The 24,559-nt window shown below is 33.8% G+C and overlaps 1 protein-coding gene across 1 annotated transcript; it reads left to right on the forward strand.

Annotated features, from left to right (window-relative positions):
- Positions 1 to 10,508: 10,508 nt before the first annotated feature.
- Positions 10,509 to 22,710, forward strand: LOC136025288 (uncharacterized). Its single transcript, XM_065701174.1, has 3 exons — positions 10,509 to 10,695; positions 20,601 to 20,892; positions 22,092 to 22,710. The coding sequence occupies exons 1-3, from the start codon at positions 10,638 to 10,640 to the stop codon at positions 22,432 to 22,434; spliced, it is 693 nt and encodes a 230-aa protein (XP_065557246.1). The 5' UTR covers positions 10,509 to 10,637; the 3' UTR covers positions 22,435 to 22,710.
- Positions 22,711 to 24,559: the final 1,849 nt, after the last annotated feature.

Raw genomic sequence — 24,559 nt, forward strand, 5'->3', positions numbered from 1 at the left:
ATATTCTGTAAGAATAACCTCCGAACCACAACGGCAGTTTAATAGCTCTTCTTAAATTACTGAAAATACTTAGGCGTAAACAGCGAAGTATTGACGAGGAGACAAACCCCTTCGCATGTATAATAATTTCTGTTTTTTAAGTTTTAATGCTACTCCTTACTTTCAGTTGAAAAAACTTGTTTTTTATTTAATTTATGTTTGTTTTTAAATAAAGCTGGGAAATCCAGCTTTGAATTCCATTCCATTCAGGGACATTCCCTTCCTCCATTTCCCTTCCCCTGGGTCGATACCATCATCCCTGGGGAAAAAACGAATTAACATGCATCCACGATCTTTCTTCTGGCAAAAAATACAAAATACCATATTTGTGCCGATAGGGGCTTGAAACCTCTACAAAAGGGTTTTCTGATACGCTGGATCTACATTTTCATTGAGATTTTATGACTTTTAGGAGATGTTTTCCCAAACATCTCCTTTTAGGCAAATTTTCTCAGGGTCTTAACTTTTAATGGTTAAGACTAAACTTGATGATACTTATATATTTAAAACCAGCATAAAAATACAATAAATCTAAGTTTCGTCTTTTGAGTTTTGGCAAGTACTGAGCCGGGTCGCATCCTTACTTACAGTTCGTTACCACGAACTGTATGATGCAATGTTAACAAAACTCCTTTTATTAGAGTTTTGGCTACTCCTTACTCAAAGTTACTTACCACGAACTTTTTGATTGTTAGTTTAGTTACAAAACTTATCTATTTAATAAATTGTTTATTACAAATTCCTTTGTTTTTTCTCAACAAAAATAATTAATGAATAATTCAAGATATTAAAACTAGATCCTTTACTTGCGAGTAAAAAATACAAGCTATTTTCATTTTCAGAAGTTGAAGGAGAAAAATTTTTGTAGCATTTTAATGCGTCATTAGAGTCATGAATGTATAGTCAGAGCCATGGAAAACAGACTGGATTGCCTATGAACAGGCCCTGATTATACCGCTCCAATCTAGTCTAACCGCTATTATATCAATTTACTGAAATTACACCATTTGAATAAATAACTAGGCAAGCACTGTTGAAGTAGGTCGGAAGAAGCTTTCGAGACATAGCAAAAGTTACGGACAACAATACTCGATCAAGTAACGAGACGTAAAAGTATAAGACGTAAAAGTAAATATACGATATAAGAAAATATAAGATTAAAATATAATAAGATATAAGTAAATAAAAATATAAGACGTAAAAGTATTGGGAGTAAAACACAGACGCATTGCTAAGGCGGTCTCTAAGATCGTAAAAAATACCACGTAAGAAAAATAGCAGTTGACGCACCTTTTGAATGACAACTAGCATTGCTTGGTAATTTGACAAGACTTGATATACCTAAAGATATCTACGCCAAATTTAGCTGGATCTAAATAAACTACTAAATCAAAAACAAATGGGTACTTGTGTATTATACGCTATTCAAGTGCTTCGTTTAATAAGAGCCTTTTTCTTTGAAGTTCAATCCTAATGAAATTTCACAAAATATGATGAAAATACGATACTTAGACACAAATTTGGGCAGGTAGAATTATTCTGCATATTATTAAGCTCAAAGGCAAGTTTTACAAAAAACAAAACAGAATAAAAAAAATGTTCATTTTCCTTGAGGCTTTAATAAGGGTTGAATAAAGAAGAACAGGAGGAGGATTAGCATATGAATAACTGGTAACCACAAGATTTACTTTTTAACTATTTGACACCATTAATTGAGCCAAAAGAACAGATGAAAATTAACATAGACAAAGAAGAAACAAATATAAAGCCAATAAATCAAAACCAGCCCGGTTGACAGATTCACGTGATGAATACGTTTGAACAAGTCTAACTTGTATTGAGCAGTAGGTCAAGTGGATTCTGAGCAACTGGAGGTGGGAATAAACGTCACATAAGTTAGACAAGGGAATTGCAACCTCTTTAACAAGACTCTGACCTAAATGACGCAAAGGAGGATCAACACTTTCGTTTGGAGAACAGGTATGAAAGCAATTATAGTCTGAAGATTATTTTATCAGTACAGGGTCAAGTTATCACCGCGTAGAAATTTCTAATATATACTGAGAGAAGTAATACTAAGTATGTCAATTGCTGGATGAAGCGATTTTTACTGTACATTTTTTGTTCCCTCCCCATAAATTATAGAAAATAATAGTTTGGGAATTTTCTGTGATAAAACATTATTTGATATTTTCGTTGAAAAAAAAAAAGATAAAATAACACAATGGCCATCCTTCCCCTATATTTTTACAAATACATTCCGTGTACTTGTAAATTGGAACCCCTGAGTAATATCTTCAGTGACTGAAAAAATGAACAATTTCAGTTTTCATAGTTAGTTAGGATTAACAATTTAGGTCTGGATGTGATTCTTATCTACTTAGAGAAGCAGAGTCGCAAGGTGTGGCCTGTTGATGCAAAACATGGAATGACGAAACATAGTCTACGCAATATAAAGTGCCTAGAGCGGTCGGAACCTAGTGTGATAGAACTTGGTACGACTTAATGCAACTTAGGATGACATGGTCGAAATTGAAACTGTATAGAGTAATGGGGTGAACAGCAGTAGAAAATATTGCAGAACTTCAAAAAGCCGTGCAATTTTACGAGCTTGGAATTTATTGAAATACATATCCGGCGATGACTTAATTTTCAGCTATGTAGACTCAAACAGCGTTCACTAAAATCCTGTTTTGTTAAAGGGCCACTCTAGTCGTGAAACTGTCAAGCTACATTTTAACAACTAGCCATGGTGCGTGCACGCGAGGGTTTGTTTTTAATTTCCTATCCTATTAACGGTATTCTCTGCCATTACGTGTGAACTTGAATTCTCAAAAAAAAGTATACAAGATAATTAATGGTTCGAACTGATCAATATTTATTTCAAGTGAACATAATCCGAACTGAAAGGGTTTGAGCTACTCAATATTTGATTCAAGTTAACATAATCCGAAATGAGAGGGATCGAACAGATCAATAATTGCTTCGAGTAAACATAATCCGAAATGCAAGGGTTTGAACTGATCCGTATTTGCTTCAAGTGAACATAATCCGAAATGAAAGGGTTCGAACAGATCAATAATTGCTTCAAATAAACATAATCCGAAATGCAAGGGTTTGAATTGATCCGTATTTGCTTCAAGTGAACATAATCCGAAATGAAAGGGTTCGAACTGATTAATATTTGTTTCAAGTGAACGTAGTCCGAAATAAAATCGAGAATTAATCGAGAAATGCACATGGGGAACAGTCGGAATGTTATTCCCCCTCTCTTCAGGATTTTACAGAAGCAAAAGGACAGAAGCAGATTCATTTTTTAATGTTTTTTTTTAGTAGCCAAAGATAATTGATGAAAACAAGGTATACTACTATAAGTTCCCAAACCACAATGATACCATTCACCATTTAATAATACATAGACAAATATTTTTCTTGAATCCTCTCAATCAACAAAAACCAGCCTCCATCCTCCCAATCTCCCCTCAATACCCTTATCAAACCTAAGAGGAGTAGAAAGATGTGCTCTTACAACCTCTTTAGACACTCCATTCTAGTCCTTCTTTTAAAAAAAAGCAAAAAAAAACATATGAACTACTAAATTATTTTTAATACCCTTTTGTCTACAAAAAATTCAGACCGTATCCATCAAAATATAATTAAAATTGGTTTATCATAATACTAATTGCACTTCCTCAAATTTATATAATGCTTAAAATTAAAAACTATTTATACTTCTTAACCGATTAAATTTGTCCAACATAATATTGTTAGAGTTAAGAAATTAGCAATCCCCAAATTATCCCTATATAAAGCTGACTTGAAACATATATCATAAGTCTATTTTGATCAAAATGGAAAAGAGCAACTTTTGAACCATTAACGGTTGGACCTAGTCAGGGGTAACCTGACCTCTACATCCCCAGCCCCCAGTTCTTGTTCCTTGAATGGTTGTAATCTAAACAAAGTGTAATTCTCGGATAAATCTATCTAGGTTGTCTTGGAAGGGGGAGGGGAGGGAGGGATGCTCGATATGTTTCTATAAAGATATAATCCATCTCTTTCTGGGGAGGGCTTTATGTTATGTTTAAAAGTTCACATAATACCTTTTAATAAAAACTCCAAGTCTTTAGATTATTTTAGATATTAGATTAGCCCACAACGTTCTTTTCTAGTTTGCTTAATACTTTCTTTAGAGACATGTATTTATTTTTTTAAATACATTAATATCTCTATAAGGAATGGGGATTCATGAGCTTCATATTTGTAACCAAAAAGTCAATAGTTAACAGATTTAAACAAAATTTAGCGAAAAGTAAGAAAAAATTTTCGATTTGCACCTTATTAAGTTCCTGACTAGATCGGTCTTTTTGGGGTTGGAGGGTTTCTAAGATATTATTATCCTCACTTTCTAAAAGAGGCTATCACACTTTAACATATCTTGATGTGAACAAACGACTAATGTACTATTTATGCCTGTTTAAATTAAGATTCGAATAGACTTCCCCTGAAGGAGGGAATGGGTTTCCTAAATTTTTTAATCAGGATATCTGATAGAACAGATTTTTTGGGATTTTTCTCAAACTTAATCAGAAGTGGCAACAAAATGATAAATCGGTCGTTAATTGATTTTGTAACCATGATTTAATATTGTCAAGAACGCGTGCACAAAGTTACTTCGGATCACCCCAAAAGTAATAGAGAAGCAAAATATATTGCCTTTGTTTAACTTTTTGATACATGGAGACAATCCAGCCTCTGGAGAAAGAAGGAGATCCCAAAGAAAAAACAAATACAAGGCTCCTGTCAGTTAAAATAAAAAAAGAAGAGGAAGAATATTTTGGCTGAGATCTCCACTCAGCCGTTCTCAGTACAGAAATAAAAAATAAAAACAAACCGTAAAAGAAAACACTAAATTAAAATAGACTCAGTTCATGCAACGGTTAAATGGTAATGGAATAAAAAACGATATTGAAAGGAAAAAGGAAAAAAGGAAGAAAGGAAAAAAAGGAGGAGATCCATAAGAAAAAAATAAATACAAGGATAGCTCCTGCCAGTGAAATAAAAAAAAGAATAGGAAAAATATTTTGGCTGAGATATCCACTCAGCTGTTCTCAGTGCAGAAATAGAAAAATAAAAGCAAACCGTAAAAAAAAACAAACACTAAAATAAAATAGACATAGTTCAATTAACGGTTAAATGGTAATGGAATATAAAATTCGATATTTAATGACAATTAAGTCGCTAAATTTATGTTCATTTTATAATTATTTTTTTTAAAGCTCATTGCTCTGAAATATTATTAGGTTAGAAAAAATTATAATGAAAAAAGAGAAAATTCTAGAGTAATAAGTTCATGATAAATGGACTTCACATAAGTTTCATCATTATTTCTATTAAGGGCTTATGAAAACCTTTTGCAATGCTTAGCCAGTATGATCTCAGAAATCATTTAAGCAAGACTGTGTGTCTTAGTTTGGCCTGTTGCGCTTCCATATACGTGGTTTGTAAGACAGGGGGCTCCTGCACCCTTGATATAATGAATACCCCCAGAAATGGTTGTCAGATCTGAGTTTATTTGGTAGTGAAGTAAAATCGATTGTCTTACATTTTTCAATTTGGGTGCTAGAACTGATTTAACCTCTATAAGGTAAGAGTAAGAAGGAGGGGGAGCTAGTTCGTGCAATCAGATCACCTATTAGAAAAGATTGCCTGATTTCAGCAAATTTCAGCGGACTATAATAGTTAATTCCCAAGTTGTGCCTTTTCAGTATCAGCAGTAACAATACTCGGCCTTTTCCAAATCGATGGACGATCCAAAATCTAAAAGAAATCTTCTTAAATCTATAAGGGAAGTGTAACATTTATGTCATCCACATTCATTAAATAACATTGCTGGATATCATTTAAATTCGATAGAAATTGTCCGCTTTAAATACCTTCTTTGTTCACATTTTTATTATCCGAGTGTACCAAATTTTGTCAAATCAAAGTTTCTAGCTACAAAAACAATATTTTAAAGATCACTTCGCAGATGTCAAGTAGCTTCGTATACCTTTTGGATAAAATATAATCTCTTCGACAATACTTATGAAATTAAGTACACCTTAAACTTAAACAAAGCTTATAATTTATCCCTCATAAATTCAGAAGTAATAATGTGAGGAGCAAAGATTTTGTAAGACCGATTTCAAAATTTATTTCAGCGATTTTCAGTTCTTATATTTCTACAAGAATTATCTTAAAATCTCGCTTAGGGTCCTTTAGAAATGATATTGTAATTTAGTTTTTCTATTTAAAAAAGTAGGGTTGGGTTCATGATCGCAAAACCGAAACATGGTTTCTTTGATTTGGAAATAGGATAACGAACACTTAAAGGACTTGTTATTTCCTCGATAATACTAAAAATTGAATTAAAAAAATCAGATTTTTTAGCTAAAAGTAAAGAGCAACATCAAAACTCAAACAAAAAGAAATAATTCCGTATATGAAGGGTTACCCCTTCCTAAATACCTTGCTCTGTACACTAAAGTCTTTAGAACTTTTAAAAAAGCTTCCTATTGCAATTAAACAGCCCTTGTGTTTCTGGAGCTGCTCTCAAAACATTGGAACAAACAGTCTAACTTTAGCGTAAAGAACAAGGTATTGAGAAGGAGGGCACTCCCTTCATATACAGAATAATCTCTGTCTGTTTTGATGCTCCTCCTTACTTTCTGTTAAAAAAAATATTTTTTTATATTTATATTTCTGATCATTTTTCAACTAATGCTGGGAAATCTGGCTCACCCTCCATGAAAATTCCCCCTTCCACACTAGAAAATCCTTCGTGTATTTTTTTTGCTCATAAAATCCCCCCTCTCCGGTAAAATTCCCTCTGCATTGGTCCGTCCTCGCTGACCCCCTCCCTCCCCGTAAAATTGTCTTGCAGACGATTCAGCCTGAAAATTTTCTTAATATACGCTCTTTTGAAAAACCTTTAATTTCTAGTCATTTTCTCAATCACTCCAGAAGTCTTCCCTTCCGTGGATATATTTCCCAGAAATTCAAACGCCAAAAAACGGATAATTCCCCCCAAAAAATCTCCACATGCAAAATTGTGTCGTCTGCCAATTCTCTCCGTGTAAAAGTCGCCCTGTAAAGTACACCCCCTGGAAATATCCTTCGCCAAGGAAAATTATCCCTAAGAATCCCACCTCAAGCACAAAACTCCCCCCCCCCAAAAAAAGGTCATCCTCGATAACAAATCTATACGTAAATATGGGCAATTTTCATCACTTTTGGGCTTCTTCACATGGACTGTGGGGATCATGTTTCCCCTAAAACATAGATATTGGTTCTTCTAATTATGCTGAACAACATGACTATCGCAAAATTATTATTATTGAACATTTCTGCGGAAAAAGCAGCGTGAGAGAGGGACTAGATGCCCTCCAATCTTTCTGGTCACTTAAAAAGGGGACTAGAACTTTTAATTTCTGTTTGAAAGCACCCTCTCCGAATTTCTAGGGCTATCATTTTGATACAATCAACCCTGGGGAAAAAAGTAATAACAAATGAACACATATCGGGGATTTTTCTTCTGGCAAAAAAAAAAAATCATATTTTTGTATATAGGAACTTGAACTTCTATAATAGGGCTCTGATACACTGATGATTCTGATGGTGAGATTTTATTACGATTCTTTGACTTTTATGGGATGTTTCCCCCCTCTTTTAAAAATCAGAAGAAAAGTTTCAGACTCGTAACTTTTGTTAGGTAACACTAAACTTGATGAATATTGTAAATCTGGAATCAGTATAATAGGCTGATTCTTTTGATGCGTCTATTGATATCAAAATTAAGTTTTTAGAGTTTCAGTTGTTTTACCACAAACTGTTTGAAAAAACTGACGCAGCCAACAAATCTGGCTTATAACTACGGGGAGGTAGGGTGGGGGTGGGTAGAGAGACTAAAGACGTTAGCCCCCCCTAGAACAAATGCATTCTGTTTTGAAATCTTCTTTATTCTGCTAGGTTGTATCATTCATTCTTAAGTCTCTACTCAAAAATTTGCATTTAAACAGCTAAAACGACCTACTAAAAAATCATATTTTTTTAGTTGGGAAGTTGCGTAAATTACTTGATATAGGATTGTGTTGCAAGTAATGCATCAAGAAGCCGTTTTCTAAGGATTTTTTAATTTTTCCTTGTTGGAGAAGGGACCCCTGGTCCCCTTCCCCTCCATAATTATTTTCTGGGTGCACCACTGAAAAACTATAGTTCCTTCGGTTCTGTTCTTTTGGAAATTTTCCTTGGACATTTTTATGTGTTTCATTAGAGTAGAGCGCCTGGTTATTACGACATATACTTAAGACCCATAAAGCACTACATTATCTCTTCAACATCCTGAGCAGAGAAGGAAGTATCTTTTGAACCTTTCAGGAAATAACTTCCCCATTTTTAGATTACCCCCCTCCTAAATACCTTGCTCTTCACACTAAAGTTCTTAGAACTATTAAAAAGCTTCCTATTGCAATTAAACGGCCCTTGTGTTTCAATTAAACGGCCTACTTAAGACCCATAAAGCACTAAATTATCTATTCAACATCCTCAGCAAAGAAGGCCTGCTTAAGACCCTTGTGTTGCAATTAAACGGCTTACTAAGACCCATAAAGCACTACATTATCTATTCAACATCCTCAGCAAAGAAGGTTTGCTTAAGACCCTTGTGTTGCAATTAAACGGCTTACTAAGACCCATAAAGCACTACATTATCTCTTCAACATCCTCGGCAAAGAAGGAAGCATCTTTTGAACCTTTTTGGAAATAACTTCCCGGTTTTTAGACATTATTCTTTATTTTTTCTAAACTTACAAGGTAAATATCTCTTATAATCTGGACAAACAATAATAAGAAAGGTAAACAAGAAGGTTTTTTTTTCTGATATATGCAAGATTGACGTACTAACTCAGAGACATCATCGAAGCTTGTCAACCCGCATAATTTTTCGATGGTAACTTGATTTCTGGCTAAGCTCTAATTTCCTATTCCCTGTATTGGTGGGAAGTCTAAATCTTCTGAAACTTGGAAAATAAATCAACTATCTAAAAATAATCACTTCGGTTTGTTGGAAGTGAAACATTTTCCCCAAAATTCACATATTAAAGACTTGTCTTTTTTTTATTTTGACCATTTCACGAGCTGTTGGCAACAATAATAAAACATCCACCGACATAGCATAGGTATACAAAAATATAGATATTCATAGAAAGAATCATAAAAAGGAATTTTTCCGGATGTCCATCCTCCTCCCAAAAATAATCGTGAGTACCTGGGTATTCCTTATGTCGCTGCTTCACAAACTCAAAAACTTAATTCTGACATTGCTTGATTTAGAGACAGAGGAGAAACAGTACATACAAGTCTGCCCCTATTCCTGATTTGTTTTACAATTTAAGCCTCATAATACCGTAATAAAACTGATGTTACTTTTTTATTCTGATAGTTGGCATTGTAGATAATTTACCTTATATAAGGGTTGATTAAACACGGTTATCCTGGGATAACAGGATTTCTTAAGATATTGAACAGCCAATGATCGGATAATTATAATGGAGGGAGATGGTAGTGACCTTCAAAAGGAGGCTAGGAATCCTACCTTGTGATTCATACCTTAACAAAAATCCACAGGTAGCCTTGTCATCCCCTATGCAGCTAAAACGACGAAAACATAAATTTATTATGAATCCTTTATTTTTAACAGTTGCCGAGTTTCTAAGAGAATTGATAAAAATAAAAACAAAAACAAACAGTTTTGTATTACCTAACATAGCAGATAGGAGATAGCCTAGAGCTGAATCTTCTCGATTGGTTTCAGTAATAACATAGTATACCTTATTGACTGACAAATTGGCTTACTGAGTGTTCTCGGCTTACTGTCTTACTGAATTCTATTATTAAGAGGTACGTCTCAAATGGTAAAGTGTCTATCAACCAAATTACCCTGAATATCGTTGTTAAGAACTTAGAAATCCATGAAACAAATATAGAAACTCAAAGGCTACACCACCCCCTCAAAGGCTTGATCCATGAGGCCTATTCCTACTTTGTTTTACAATTCAAGCCTCACGCTACCGTAAAAAAGATTCTTGCTAAGTTTGTATTCTGATAGTTCTCATTGTAGATAATTTACTTGATATACGAGATGATTAAACACGGTACTCTTGAGAAAACAGGGTTTCCTAAGATATCGAACAGTCAGCGATCTAATAACTACAACGGAGGGAGGTGGCAGTGACCTTCAAAAAGGGAATAGGAACGGTACCTTGTGATTCATACCGTAACAAAATCCACAGGTAGCCTTGTCATCCCAAAGGCAGCTCATAAGACCAAAACATAAATTCCTTATAAAACCTTTATTTTTAGCAATGTTGCTGAGTTTCTAAGAGAATTGACGAAAGTGTAAAAACAAAAACAAATAGTTTCGTATTGCCTACCGTAGAAGACAGTAGATAGCCTAGAGCTGGATCTTCTCCATTGGTTTCAGTAATAACATAGTACACCTTATTGAGTGTCCAATTGGCTTTAGTTACGAGCAGTATCCGTTCCGTCTAAGAGGAAATATGAATTTGACATTATTGCTTAACCTACTCAATGTTCTCGGAATTGTACTGTTAAGAGGTATGTATCTAATGGTAAAGTGACTATAAACAAAATTACCATGAATATTATCGTAAAGAGCCTAGAAATCCATGAAACAAATAAAGAAACTCGAAGGCTACACTACCAGGGCAAAAGGAATATTTAAGATTTCTTTTATTTCCTCAATCTAGCTTGTTTTGTTCTCACAGTTCTGTCTTATTATGCTATTCAGAGTTGCTTGTATTTTTTCTTCTTTAGCTCTTTCCTTATACTGGTAATAGTATTCCCGAAATTTTTACCAACATATCTTTGTTCTTTCTTATAATTTTTTTTTAGTTCAAGTTGTTCTGGTTTGGGTCTTTTTTCCTTGTTTCTCTTTTTTTGCGTTTTACTTTTCCCTCCTTTCTTCTGGCCGTTTTGATAGAAATTAATGACATTTGTTGCTTAGTTCGTATTTCTTATTTCCCAGAATGTCTATGAAGTTCTTTAAAAGATTCCATGTTTTAATTCACATTTTCACGTCTGATATTCCCCTACAGACCTATTGGCTACTATATTTCATAAATATGACATTTTACAGGCTTTATTACGTGATCTCACTTTCACTGCAATTGAAAAAATAATCAACTGCTAGTTTAGAAAACTAATCATTAACAAAATTTTCTTTTTTTCATAATGTACTTTTCCTGCAAGGTTGCCCCTCCTCGAGATTTTTCCCGAAACCTTAAGATCTAGGTGACTTAATTTAAGGACAGTGAAATAGATTTCGCTAATTTAATCCTGGACTCAAGCCAAAGGAATTTGAGCATGTCCACCAATTCCTCAAAAGACTTTCAACATAGAGTTACTCCATTTTATTTATTTTTCACCAGAAGTTGAGCCCATTTTTAACGCTGGGCCCTGCCTATAGTATTCATTGGTAAATTTTCATAAAACTAACAAGAGAAAAGCGCATTGTGAAAAAGCACATTTAATATTATTAAAGCTGTGTTTGTGACGGTTCACCCTCACCCCCTGATGATCCCATGATATCTATATACTGTATGCAAAACTTGCATAAAATAAAAATAGTATTATTATGCCCCTTATTCTACGCTTTTTTTTAAATAAAATTCATTACACCCCCGGACACAGCACCTTCCCCATATGGACATATATAAGCCCTATTAATATATTTGATCGTCCTTCTTTCCAATGTTTAATCCGTTGTAAAAACCAGCAGCCTATTTCGCATGTGCACCCTCTGTGACTAATCTAGGAAGAAAGGTTCTTAGATTGGGTGTAGTTCCAATTGCCATTTTGCACTAAAGTAGATCCGTAAAAAGAAAAATAACAACAACAAAAACAATAAAAAAAAAAAAAAAAAAAAACAAGGGCGTTTCAAGTACAAATGCGTATTTTGAGCTGATAAATCTAAATTATAAGTACATTTTAACTATCCTTACACCTAAAGCAGAAAAATATAATCCAATATCAAGCTTCTTTTCCTTCTCCAAACACTCACCTCAAACTTTTAGGTCTGCAGGTACTACTACTAGGGACTCAACTTAACACCAGATCAACGGAGCCCAGTAACTTTGCATGCTCCTCCTCCGCCAATTCTGTTCAAAGCTTCACTTTTTACCCCAAGCCAAGTAGTCACAATGTCCTTTAAAGCCTTCCTTGTTACTTCCTCTTTTCCTGTTTGGGGACGAACTTTTTTTGTCTCCCTCCCCCAAATAGCGGCCATAAAGGCCAAACGTTGACAATCTGTCATGCTCTCTCCGTAAAATTTGGTCCAACCAACTCAACCTTTCTTTGAACATATCAATATAAAATGGAGTCAGACCACATTTTTTTCACAGCTTGGTGTTTAACATGAAGTCAGTACAGGTATCTAAAACTTTTTTCAAACAATTCCTGTGAATAAATTTAACAAATCTCACTCTGTCAAACAACAGCCACTGTGCCAACAAACCTTTCAGAACCATTCTTGAATACTAACAGTATCGTCCAGTATTCTAATCTTGGTTCACGGATTGAATTTCCTATTCTTCCTTACTGTTTTTTACCATGAAAGAACGCTCTGGACCTTTGTTGTCCTGCTTTTTAAATATTCATCGCGTCCATTGTTTTAAATAATAGTTTATTATTATTATATAAATTTTTTCCACAAAAGAAGTTTTTAAAGGAAAAGTAAAGAGCTACATTGAACCTAAGACGAGTTGAGATAAAGTCAAGTGGTACTCGAAGAGTAAAACGAACGTAAATCACTATCAATAAATGGGTGAGACCCAAACCGAACAGAAATTACACGAAATAATCAAGATAAACTTAAAACGAATAGAATCTATCCTGAAGAGGATTATGCCTATGCCTTATAAAGACCAGAGCACCATTGTAGCTTAATTTTGATTTTGAGCAGTGCGTTTCTAATTGTCATAGCATCAACGGACAAACAGATCAACAAAAAGCATCTTATTAACCAATATTACTAAAAAGATCTTAAGAAATGAAGTTTTATAGTTTAATACATATTCAGGTTTATTCCAGAAAGTCCTGGTAATTTTGTATTTATCAAAATATAAAAAAGAAACCGAAGTTTTTACAACAATTGCTTCCATACGAAGCGCCTTGGTGAAAAGAAAAAAAAGTATTCCTTTTTTTCAATTAATTTCTGTTTATTTTTGGTTTATACATTTTTTATTGGTTAACATAATAACTCCTTCCTAAGAATTGACTTGGTGAAAAGATAGTAAACAGAAACAATGTAAAAGGCTCACTTTGCTTTTTACATAGGCAGTACTGTCACACTTCTTATGATTTTATCCAGTAAACTGAAGCTGCCCTTGATTGATCTTCTCGTTTTCTAAATTCACCTCCTCGTCTTCATTTATTCCTAGTCTACGCAACTTTGTGTTCCTAATGGTAATTTTGAAACCTTTTTTTTTTTGGAAACTGAACCCTCAGAAACTCAAAAAACTAATGCATTTTTCTAATGATTGCTATCTATGACACTCAAATAATCTGTGTAATTAGTGTCTAGTAGAGGCTAAATTTCTCATTTTATGTCATTACACACATCATCGTGTAGGGTTCATTACTTGTACTAAGGCAAGTGGGTTAATAACCCCTAGTCTTGCAACCGCCACCGCCACCAACCATCAACAAGCCCTTGGAGTTTCAACTCAGTAACATAAAAAAGTTCCAAAGATATTGCTAATACCTCCTATTGAAAACATGCATCCACTTTTTGTGTTCTAATCTATTTCAACATTCCCCTAAGCCCTCCAACTCTTAACTATGCTGGAAAAAATGGTTATTTCAAAATTTTTGTCAGATTTTTTTGGAGGAGGGCTGAAAAACGGGACTAGAAGGGGGATGGATTGCCCTCCCGTCACTTTAGACTCTTGAGAGGGTACAAGAATTTTGAATTTCTAATCGCTTGAGCCCCCTTGGAAGTTTTAGCGACAACTCCTTCCCAAGAATTAACTTGGTGAAAAGAGAATAAAAAGTAACAATGTGAAGGGCTCGCTTTCCTCTTAACTTAGGCAGCGCTAATGCACATCTTATGATTTTAGCCAATAAACTGAAGCTACCCTTGATTGATCTTCTCGTTGTCTAAAAGTCACCTCCTCGTCTTCATTTATTCCTAAACTCTGCAGCTTTGTATTCCTAATAGTAATTTTCAAACCTTTTTTGCGCACTGAACCCTCAGAAACTCCCAAAATTAATGTATTTTTCTAGTTATTTCTAGCCACGACACGCAAATCACCTGTATAGTGAAAGTGTAGTAGAGGTTAAAATTTTTGTTTGATTCCAATACACAAATCTTTGTGTAGGTTTTATTATGTGTACCTTTAAAACCTAAAAACGAACACAAAATATTTAAAAAATAACGAAGTTCACCTAGTGGAACCAGAATATCTGTAATACCTAAAATGAAAAAAAAAATAGTTCTTCAAAGCTTATACAAAAAAAAATATTTATTTGCAACATTGTATCAAATAAACTGACTCTTTATGCGTCCCTAAAATTAAAAAATTCTGAAAAACTATTGATTTACTGAGAAATTATCTTACTTGAGGTTTTGAGAGAATTAAAAAACTGATATCTACAAAATAATTTATACTCTATACAAAATATTGAATACCGACAAAATACTTTACTGATTTTGTCTCCGGTAAAAGACTATAGAGAACGTTTTAATTTGGGCTTTTCTTTTAATAATAGGGTTTTTATTATTTTCTTTTTATTTAGGCTTTCTAAATTAGGCTTGTCTAAGTTGTAGGATGTTTTACTACATATAAATATGTCACCATGTGGATTAAAGGTTTCTGAGCCTGATAATCATGTTAAGTGGCTTTTTAATCATTCTAAATTGACTCAACAGAATTTTTGTCCTTTGGACCCAAAATTTTCTTCAAAGATAAAGCAAGAGGACTCTTTATATTGAAAGACCAATACTATGGAAACAGCCTTTCAAGTCTGATCTTCATCGTATTTTTTTCTTTTATTTGGCACTTTTGCGAATAACTGACCAGTCTGTGGGAAATAGAGTCTATATTTCGCTCTCCGCAAATCATTTGATAGGTTTGTCACTCAAAACCCTCTAAACCTTTGCGTGTTTACTTTATCAAACAGTTCGTGGTAACGAACTGTAGTAAGGAGTGACCCAGCTCAATAGTAAACGAAACTCTAAAACTCGGAATTTTGATGCTAAATGATACATCAAGAGAATCAGATTTTTATGCTGATTTTAAATATATAAATTCAATCAAATTTAGCCTTTTTCATCAAAAGTTACGAGCCTAAGAAAATTTACCTTATTTTGGAAAATAGGGGGAAACACCCCCTAAAAGTCATAGAATCTTAACAAAAATCACATCATCGCATTCAGCGTATCAGAGAACCCTCTAGCAAAAATTTCAAGCTCCTATCTACAAAAATGTGGAATTTCGTATTTTTTGCCAGAAGACAGATCACGGGTGCGTGTTTATTTGTCTGTTTTTTTTTGTTTTTTTTTCCAGGGGTCATCGTATCGACCAAGTGGTTCTAGAATGTCACAAGAGGGCTCATTCTAATGAAAATAAACAGTTCTAGTGCCCTTTTTAAGTGACCAAAAAAATTGGAGGGCACCTGGGCCCCCTCCCACGGTCATTTTTTCCAAAAATGAACGGATCAAAATTTGAGATGGCCATTTTGTTCCACATAGTCGAAAACCATAAAATCTATGTCTTTGCGGCTGACTTACTCACCCATAGTCCCCGGGGGAGGGGCTGCAAGTTACAAACTTTGACCAGCGTTTACAAACAGTAATGGTTATTTGGAGGGGTGGTTTGAGGGGAGGAGGCTACGTAGGATGATCTTTCCTTGGCGGAATTTGTCATGAGAGAAGAGAAATTCCATAAAGGGGGTGCAGGATTTTCTTGCATTATTAAAAAAAAACAATGAAAAAATAATTATGCATAAGTTTTTTCCACTGAAATTAAGGACCAGCATGAAAACTTAAAACGAAAAGAGATTATTAGGCATATGGGGGGTTCATCTCTTCCTAAATACCTCGCTCTTTACGCTGAAGTATTTTTAGTAATTTCAACTATTTATTCTATAGCGTTTGTGATTCTGAGGTCAATCTTAAAGAACTGGGACACAATTAAAGCTTTAGTGTAAAGAGCGAGGTATTAAAAAAGGGCAAGCCCCCTCATATACTTAATAAAAATATACGAATATAGAAGTTCGTTACGTAAGTTAATTTGTAAGTAACGTATATTTTTTACTAATAAAAATGTTCGCTAAAAATTAAAAATTCTAGTTGACTTTTTAAGTAATTAAAAATCGGAGGTCAACTAGGCCTCCTCCCCCGCCCTTTTTCTCAAAATCGTCTGATCAAAACCAAGAGAAAGCAATTTAGTCAAAAAAAAAAATTAATATGCAAATTTCGTTTTAATTATTCATTTGTAGAGAGCGAAAATAAAACATGCATTAATTCAAAAACGTTCAGAAATTAAATAAAAAAACAAGTTTTTCAACTGAAAGTAAGGAGCAACATTAAAAATTAAAACGAACAGAAATTAATCCGTTTATGAAAGGGCTGTTCCCTCCTCAACGTCCCGCTCTTTACGCTAAAGTTATTTACTGTTTTATAAAGTAAAATTGAAAGAAAGAGTCAAACTTTAGCGTAAAGAGCGGGACGTTGAGGAGGGAACAGCCCCTTTCATAAACGGAGTAATTTCTGTTCGTTTTAAGTTTTAATGTCGCTCCTTACTTTCAGTTGAAAAACTTGTTCTTTTTATTTAATTACATACAGTAATGGTTATTGGGAAGTGTACACACGTTTTCAGGGGGATTCTTTTGGTTTGGGGGGTTGGGTTGAGGGGAAGGGGTTCTGTGGGAGGATCTTTCCTTGGAGGAATATGTCATGGGGGAAGAGAAACTCAATGAAAAGGGCGCAAGATTTTCTGGCATTACTATAAAAAAATAATGAAAAAATAAACATGAAAAAGTTTTTTCAATTGAAAGTAAGGAATAGCATTAAAACTTAAAACGAACAGAGATTATTAAGCATATGAGGGGTTCTAAAAATACTTTAGCATAAAGAGCGAGGTATTTAGGAGGAGATAAATGCATCGCTCTTTATGCTAAAGTATTTTTAGTAATTTCAACTACCTATTCTGTGGCCTTTCTGATCCAGGGGTCATTCTTAAAGAATTGGGACAAAACTTAACATTTAGTATAAAGAGCGAGGTACTAACGAGAGGACAAACCCCCTCATATACATAATAAAAATATAAGAATATAAAAGTTTGTTACGTAAGTTAATTCTTAAGTTTTATTTTATTTTATTTTAAGTTTTATTAAATTTCGTATATTTTTTACTAATAAAAACGTTCTTTAACAATTAAAAGTTCTAGTTACCTTTTTAAGTAACCGAAAAATTGGAGGGCAACTGCGCCTCCTTCCCCATCCATTATTTCTCAAAATCGTCTGATCAAAACTAAGAGAAAGCCAATTATCCAAAAAAAGACTTAGTATGCAAATTTCGTTTAATAATTTATGTGCGGAGAGCCAAAATCAAACATGCATTAATTCAAAAACGTTCAGAAATTAAATTAAAAAAAAACTAGTTTTTTTTAACTGAAATTAAGGAGTGACATTAAAACTTAAAACGAACAGAAATTATTCCGCCTATGAAATGGCTTTTCCCCTCCACAATCCCTCGCTCTTTACGCTAAAGTTTGACTCTTTGCCGCAATTCTAATTTTAAAACAATTAAAAACTTTAGCGTAAAGAGTGAGGGATTGTGGAGGGTAAAACCCATTTCACATATGGAGTAATTTCTGTTCGTTTTAAGTTTTAATGTCGCTCCTTGCTTTCAATTAAAAAAAAACTAGTTTTTTTTTTATTTAATTGCCAAATAAAGCTGAACTGAAGAAGATTATGAATTTCACTTTAATAGTTTAAATTTTTTTCTCTGTACTTTTCTCCTCTTTTGAGTATCTTTTCTCCTCTTGCACAATTCACTTCGAAAGGTTATTTTTTTTTTCTTTTTTTAGAATTGAGGATGACAAGGTGGAGTTCCTTGTCGAATTATTTGCTTGATTTACGTCTTCATATTTTGATACTGGATGACAAAATCTTCGTTATCTCACCTATTTGCTTTCTTTATTTATTATATCTTTTCCTTTCTTGGTTTCATATGTCATGTATAGCCAGTGTGGTCTTAGAATGTAATTACCCTATTTCGTACCAGACTTATTCGTCCAGTACACGATGACTTTCAAATAATCTTAGCAATTACTCTTCCCCCTTCAACAACATAATGTTGCCTTAGATAAACATGAAGTTAAAACTTTTTGTTTTTATTCGCCCAGAACGCATTATATCAAACACCTAGCCTAAGAGTGCACACAGAGAAATCGATTTTATAACAGATTAAATATCGAAAAAACAATTTTTTTTTTAACAGCAAGTAAGGAGCGACATTAAAACTTAAAACGAACAGAAATTATTCCGTATATGAAAGGGGTTGTCCCTCCTCAACGCCCGACTCTTTACGCTAAAGTTTGACTCATTCTCACAACTCTGCTTTTTTAAACAATAGAAAACTTTAGCGTAAAGAGCGAGGGGTTGTGGAGGGGACAACCCCTTTCATATACGGAATAATCTCTGTTCGTTTTAAGTTTTAGTGTCGCTCCTTACTTGCAGTTAAAAAAACATGTTTTTTTATTTAATTTCTGAACGTTTTTGAATTGATGCATGTTTTGATTTTGGCTCACCGCAAATAAATAGTTAAAACGAAATTTGCATATTAATTTTTCCCCCGGCTAAATGGCTTTTTCATAGTTTTGATCGGAAGATTTTGATACAAAAAGGGGGTGGGTAAGGAGGCCTAGTTGCCCTCGAATTTTTGGTTACTTAAAAAGGCAACTAGAGCTTTTAATTTTTTACGAACGTTTAAATTAGCAATAAATATACGTAACTTACGAATTAACTTACGTAACGAACTTCTATATTTGTATATTCTTATTACGTATATGAGGGGGCGCGCCCCCTAGTCAATACATCACTCTTTACACTAAACCTTGAATTTTGTCCCAATTCTATAAGGGTGACCCCCTGAATCCCAAAGGCCGTAGAGTAAATAGTTGAAATTGCTAAAAATACTTTAGCGTGAAGAGCGAGGTATTGTAGAGGAGATGAGCCCCCTTATTTACGTAGTAATTTCTGTTCTTTTTAGGTTTTAATGCTGCTTTTTACTACCAGCTGATATTTTTTTATTTATTTTCCCATTGTTTTTCTTACATAATGCTAGAAAATCTTGCGGCCCCTTCATTGAAGTTCTCTTCCCTCATGATAAATTCCTAAATTGATAGGTCCTCCCACTTAACCCCCTCCCCCGACCCCCCCCCTCAACACGAAAAAGTCTTCTGAAAACGTCTGTACACTTCCCAATAACCATTACTATATATAAACGATGGTCAAGGTTTGTCACTTACTGCCCCTCCCCCGGGGACTGTGGGGGATAAAGTCGTCCCGAAAGACATAATCATTAGGTTTTTCGACTACGCTGACCCAAATGGCAATCCCAAAAGTTTGATACGGTGACTTTGGGAGAAATATGAGCGTGGGAGGGGGCCTAGGTGCCCTCCAGTTTTTTGGTCACTTAAAAAGGGCACAGGAATTTTGAATTTCCGTTAGAATGAGCCATCTTGCGACATTGTAGGACCACTGGGTCGATACGATCACCCCAGCGGAGAAAAAATACAAATAAACAAATAAATGCGCATCCGTGATCTGTCTTAAGGCAAAAATTAAAAAATTCCACAATTTTGTAGATAGAAGATTGAAACATCTACAGTAGGGTTCTCTGATACGCTGAATTTGAGGGTGTGACTTTTAGGGGGTGTTTCCCCATATTTTCTAAAATAAGGCAAATTTTCTCAGGCTTATAACTTTCGGTGGGTAAGACTAAACTTGATGAAATTTATATATTTAAAATCTGCATCAAAATGCGATTCTTTTGATGTAACTATTGGTATTAAAATTATATATTATTTATTGTTTTATCATGCTCAATTTATTTTACAAGTGGATGACAGGCCAAACTTGATCTGCTGTGTACATTAAGGCAGGAGTTCAAATCCCGGCACCGCTGGTTAGGTGATTTTTAGAGTTTGGGTTACTATTAAGTCGGGTCGCTCCTTACTACAGTTCGTTACCACGAACTATTTGATCAAGAGCTACAGCGTGGTTGTTATAATTCAAAAGTACCCAGCCAGTTGTTATTGGAGGATGATTTTGTTAAGGAGTCATGGAAACTGCCTAATCTGTTGTTGATTTATCAATGAGTTTAATGAACTTGGAAACAAATATTGTGTTGTTTACGACACTTACGAAGTTTGTATTGTTTACGACACTTGGGAATTATTACCATTTGTAAGCTAAAAAAAAATATTTTATAGGCTACCTAGGAAGAAACAAAGACGAACTGAGGGCTAAACTCCTAAGGCGAGTGCCACTTTTCCGCCTCCCAAGATTGCCAAATCCTTTCAAGGCTCCGAAGCAGAAATGGAAGAAAGATGGACCTTCTCATTTGTTACATCGTAGCAACAATGACAATAACTTTAATAAGAAATATGGCCGTGTTGGAGCTGACCCCACAAAACCAGGGACAAATGCGTTATATCCAGTAAACCCTCGGTGGAGTCCAACTGACGAAGATGAGGAATATATTGAGGGAAAAGAACGTTCAAGGTAAGACAATTAAAGGTTGGGTGTTATGTCATGTGCCAATCGATATCTCGATAGAGCATATTCAATAAGGAATAGCGTGTCTCCTGTTCATAGTTCTTTTCACAACCTTCTAGTAGAGAATGGGTGATTTTAAAAAGTTGGCAGAATGCCTATCTAATTGTAAATTGAAAATTCTGCACTTTTTCAAGTGAGAAAAGAAATTAAAAAATACAGCCTAAATTTGGATCCTTTCAAAATGGGATCATATAGCAGTAGTATCTTCAGAAATATGTTTATTTTTATTTTAAGCATTTTGATTAAAACTGAACTTCAAAATTTTTTAGACAACCTCATCTTTGGCAATCATCAGTCTGGTAATAAAATGGCACAAGAGAAGTTCTATTAATTGTCATATTACCTTCCCTTAAAAGGAACTAGCAGTAGTGGTTTAGTTTGATAAGACCCATCCAGATATCATGCAACAACCGTTTCGGGAAAATTGTCATAGGAAAAAAACAGGAAAACAACAACAAAAGTATTCGTCATCAACGTTAGTGGAAAAAATCCCAAATATGTATATTTTTGTAGACAGGGATTTAAAGCTTTGGGTATGGGCCTTGGGCTTTTCATAATTAGTTAGCTTGTGAAATTTTTTTTGTAAGACTGTTCAATTTTCGAGGTTAGTTTCTTTCTAAAACTATACAATTTTTCTACCATAAATAACTTTTGATGGGTCATTATGCAATTAGTAAATTTTGTTTGAAGTCATCATTAAAAACTAATTCTGTGTAAATTGTTCCAAATATTCGTTTTGCCAAAATTCGTTTTGCTTTTGTCACGAGCAACTCTTTAGTTGCAGTTTGTTTTGTGAATTCTTTAATTAAGGAACTGTTTTTCGAATTATGTGAAGCTCAACTCCTTAAATTTTTCTTACATTGACCATTTATAACATTTTAGATGGTAATAAAAAATGATTCAAAACAGAAAAATTTTATTAATGAGAAAAGATGTCCGTTTGATACCAGTTACTAAAGATTAGAAAATACGGCATGATAAAGTATGAAAAGAAAATTATTGCCGAAAATAGCAAATTTTCTCGATTATGCAAGTTAAAAAAAAGTTTTCGGCTAAGAGAATTGCTTATTATAATGTTTTATTATTATTGCATAATTATATATAAAGAGATTTAATTGTTTTATAACTTAATCATTTTTTTTCAGAAATGCTGAGGAAAGGATAGAAGGATTTACAGAACTGCCACTTTCAGTAAACAGGGACCCTTTTATTACCTTTTTCGCCGATGACAGACTTTACGAAGGGCAAGATTTCATAGAATCTTTAGGGAATCTGTTTTATATCAACTCAGAAACTATATATGAAACACCTTCATGGATATACCTTAAGGCTGCCAGTTATGGAATAATGCTGGTAGCGAAAATTGCTCACTTTTATCTTACTATTGCTTCAGTGGGATATACTTTTATAGACGAAAGAGCAAAACTTGTCAATCAGACAAATCAAAAATGGTTCGAACAGACGTGGAATCAAGGATCCCTGAACTAAAGCTTCTTATGTGATCATCAAACCCCAGTTTGACTACAGCTCCTGATGCTAGATATACTGCTAACGCCAGTACAAACAATGACACCTAAGAGAGGTAGCTAAAAAGAGACCTGGAACTATCCGTACGTGCTGAAGTATAGAGAGAAAGAAGATTTTGAAATAGTAGCCAAATAACTGTGATAAACTTTTGTAAGATTAAATTAAATGTTCCGGAGTGTATATTATCAACTTTGTTACTAAGGTTAATTTTGTTTAATTAAATTAGTTTCGATAAGATTTTCTGTTATTTTTTCTGTTTGTTTTATAGAGTTTCTTCTGGGGGTTTATTTTAACATTGAACTACTTAGAAATCCTCGAAAATCTCCAGTTAAAAAAAAATTAACGCAAGAGTGAATGCTGCAATAAATATATAAATTGAACTAGGCTATAAAATATCAGAATATGGCTGAAATAAACAAAAAAACTTAAATGAGCTCTCCAGTATAATCTAAATATACCATGGAGTAGAAGCACCATAAAGGTAATATCATTTTGTCTAATTGGAGTTCAAATTTGTTGGAAAATAGAAAACTGCCTTAATATTTTGTCCTTATACATAGTTAAAGCTATCATTATATGGATTCTTGTACGCGCATTTTTACGAAATGTCATGAAGCAGCTATTCATTCCCTACTCCCCACTCTTGATGCCGACGCATAAATTTTTGCTCCCTATGCTTAAGAAAGACTCTTCAAACAATGGCAAGTGGAATAGGATAAAAGAAAATGTTTGAAAATACCCCAAAAATGGAAGAGCTTATTAGACTTATTTTTTGGACAGGTATTTCGGACGGATTTTCTGATTTTGAAACTTCCATTATACTCATAATACGTAAATAACTCATCATTTCAAAATTCTTTGAGATTTTTGGCTTGTAAATTTAATAGCAATTGTTGGCAGATTTTTTGCTTTGAAGATGGTTAACTTTATTCAATCTTTGACATTTACCTTTATTACCTTTATATCATTCTTTGACAAATAATCACTTCAATTCCAATTATGTGTAGCATCATTATTTTTAAACTTCTTAAAAAATATTCGATATGAAGGCTAATACAGGTTTAAAAATAAGACAGTTATACCCCCCGTCTCAAAAAGCCTAAAATATTCAATTTAAATTTTCAAATCTAACTACAGATAATGATTGCACATTGTCTTTCCAAGTCCCTGAACATCCCTAAAAAATCATTTTCCCTCCATGAATTCTATTCACCATAAATGAATTTTTTTTCTTTTGACTCTATTTTGAAAAAATAAAAGTTTTTCCTCCAAAAACTCTGCTTCGAGATTTTTAAATGTTCCTAGGAAAAGAAAAGAAACCACAACTAATCACAACATAACTAACAACCTCCCCGCCTCCTAACACTCTTAAGATACATAAAAGTCTCTCCATCTATGACTAGGATCAACTCAAAAAAAATATTTTTTTTCAGCTTAGATGTTAAAGGATGGCTGTTGTTCACTCCCCCCCCCCCAAGAAAAAACTAAAAAAAAACTGAGAAATCCTAGTTTTCAGCTATGGATTTTAAAAATACTTTTATTTTTGATTTTTTTAGCTTTAAGGTGATATCAAAAAATTTTGTGACTCCAAAGGGAAAAATTAACCCCCACCCCTTATTTTCAGTTGAAACGACCGGTATGTCCCTTTTTTTTACATATCTATTAATGAATTTCTCTCCACGATTTTTCGAGTGCGTTATAAGTCTCCTTAGCGACAAGACAGACACATATATTTATACTCTCCTCCTTCTCCCCCCTAAAAAAACAAAACAAACAAATTCGTTGAATTAACGTAAAACTCATTTTCCTTTTTTTCAGTTTTCAAATAATAACTATAATTCATCCTAGTTACAAGGCCAATACTCCTTCTCTCCCCCCCCCCCCCAAAAAAAACAATTCGTTGAATTAACGTAAAACTCATTTTCTTTTTTTTCAGTTTTCAAATAATAACTATAATTCGTCCTAGTTACAAGGCTAATACAGCTACTTATCCTGCCCCTTTCCCTGCTACCTGTTCATCCTTTATTTCATGTTTATTCTTAAATAATGATTATACATCATTCGGTAAGAAGGCTGACATAGTTAA

The sequence above is a fragment of the Artemia franciscana genome, chromosome 3 (genome assembly GCF_032884065.1).
Source record: "Artemia franciscana chromosome 3, ASM3288406v1, whole genome shotgun sequence".
Lineage (NCBI taxonomy): Eukaryota > Metazoa > Arthropoda > Branchiopoda > Anostraca > Artemiidae > Artemia > Artemia franciscana.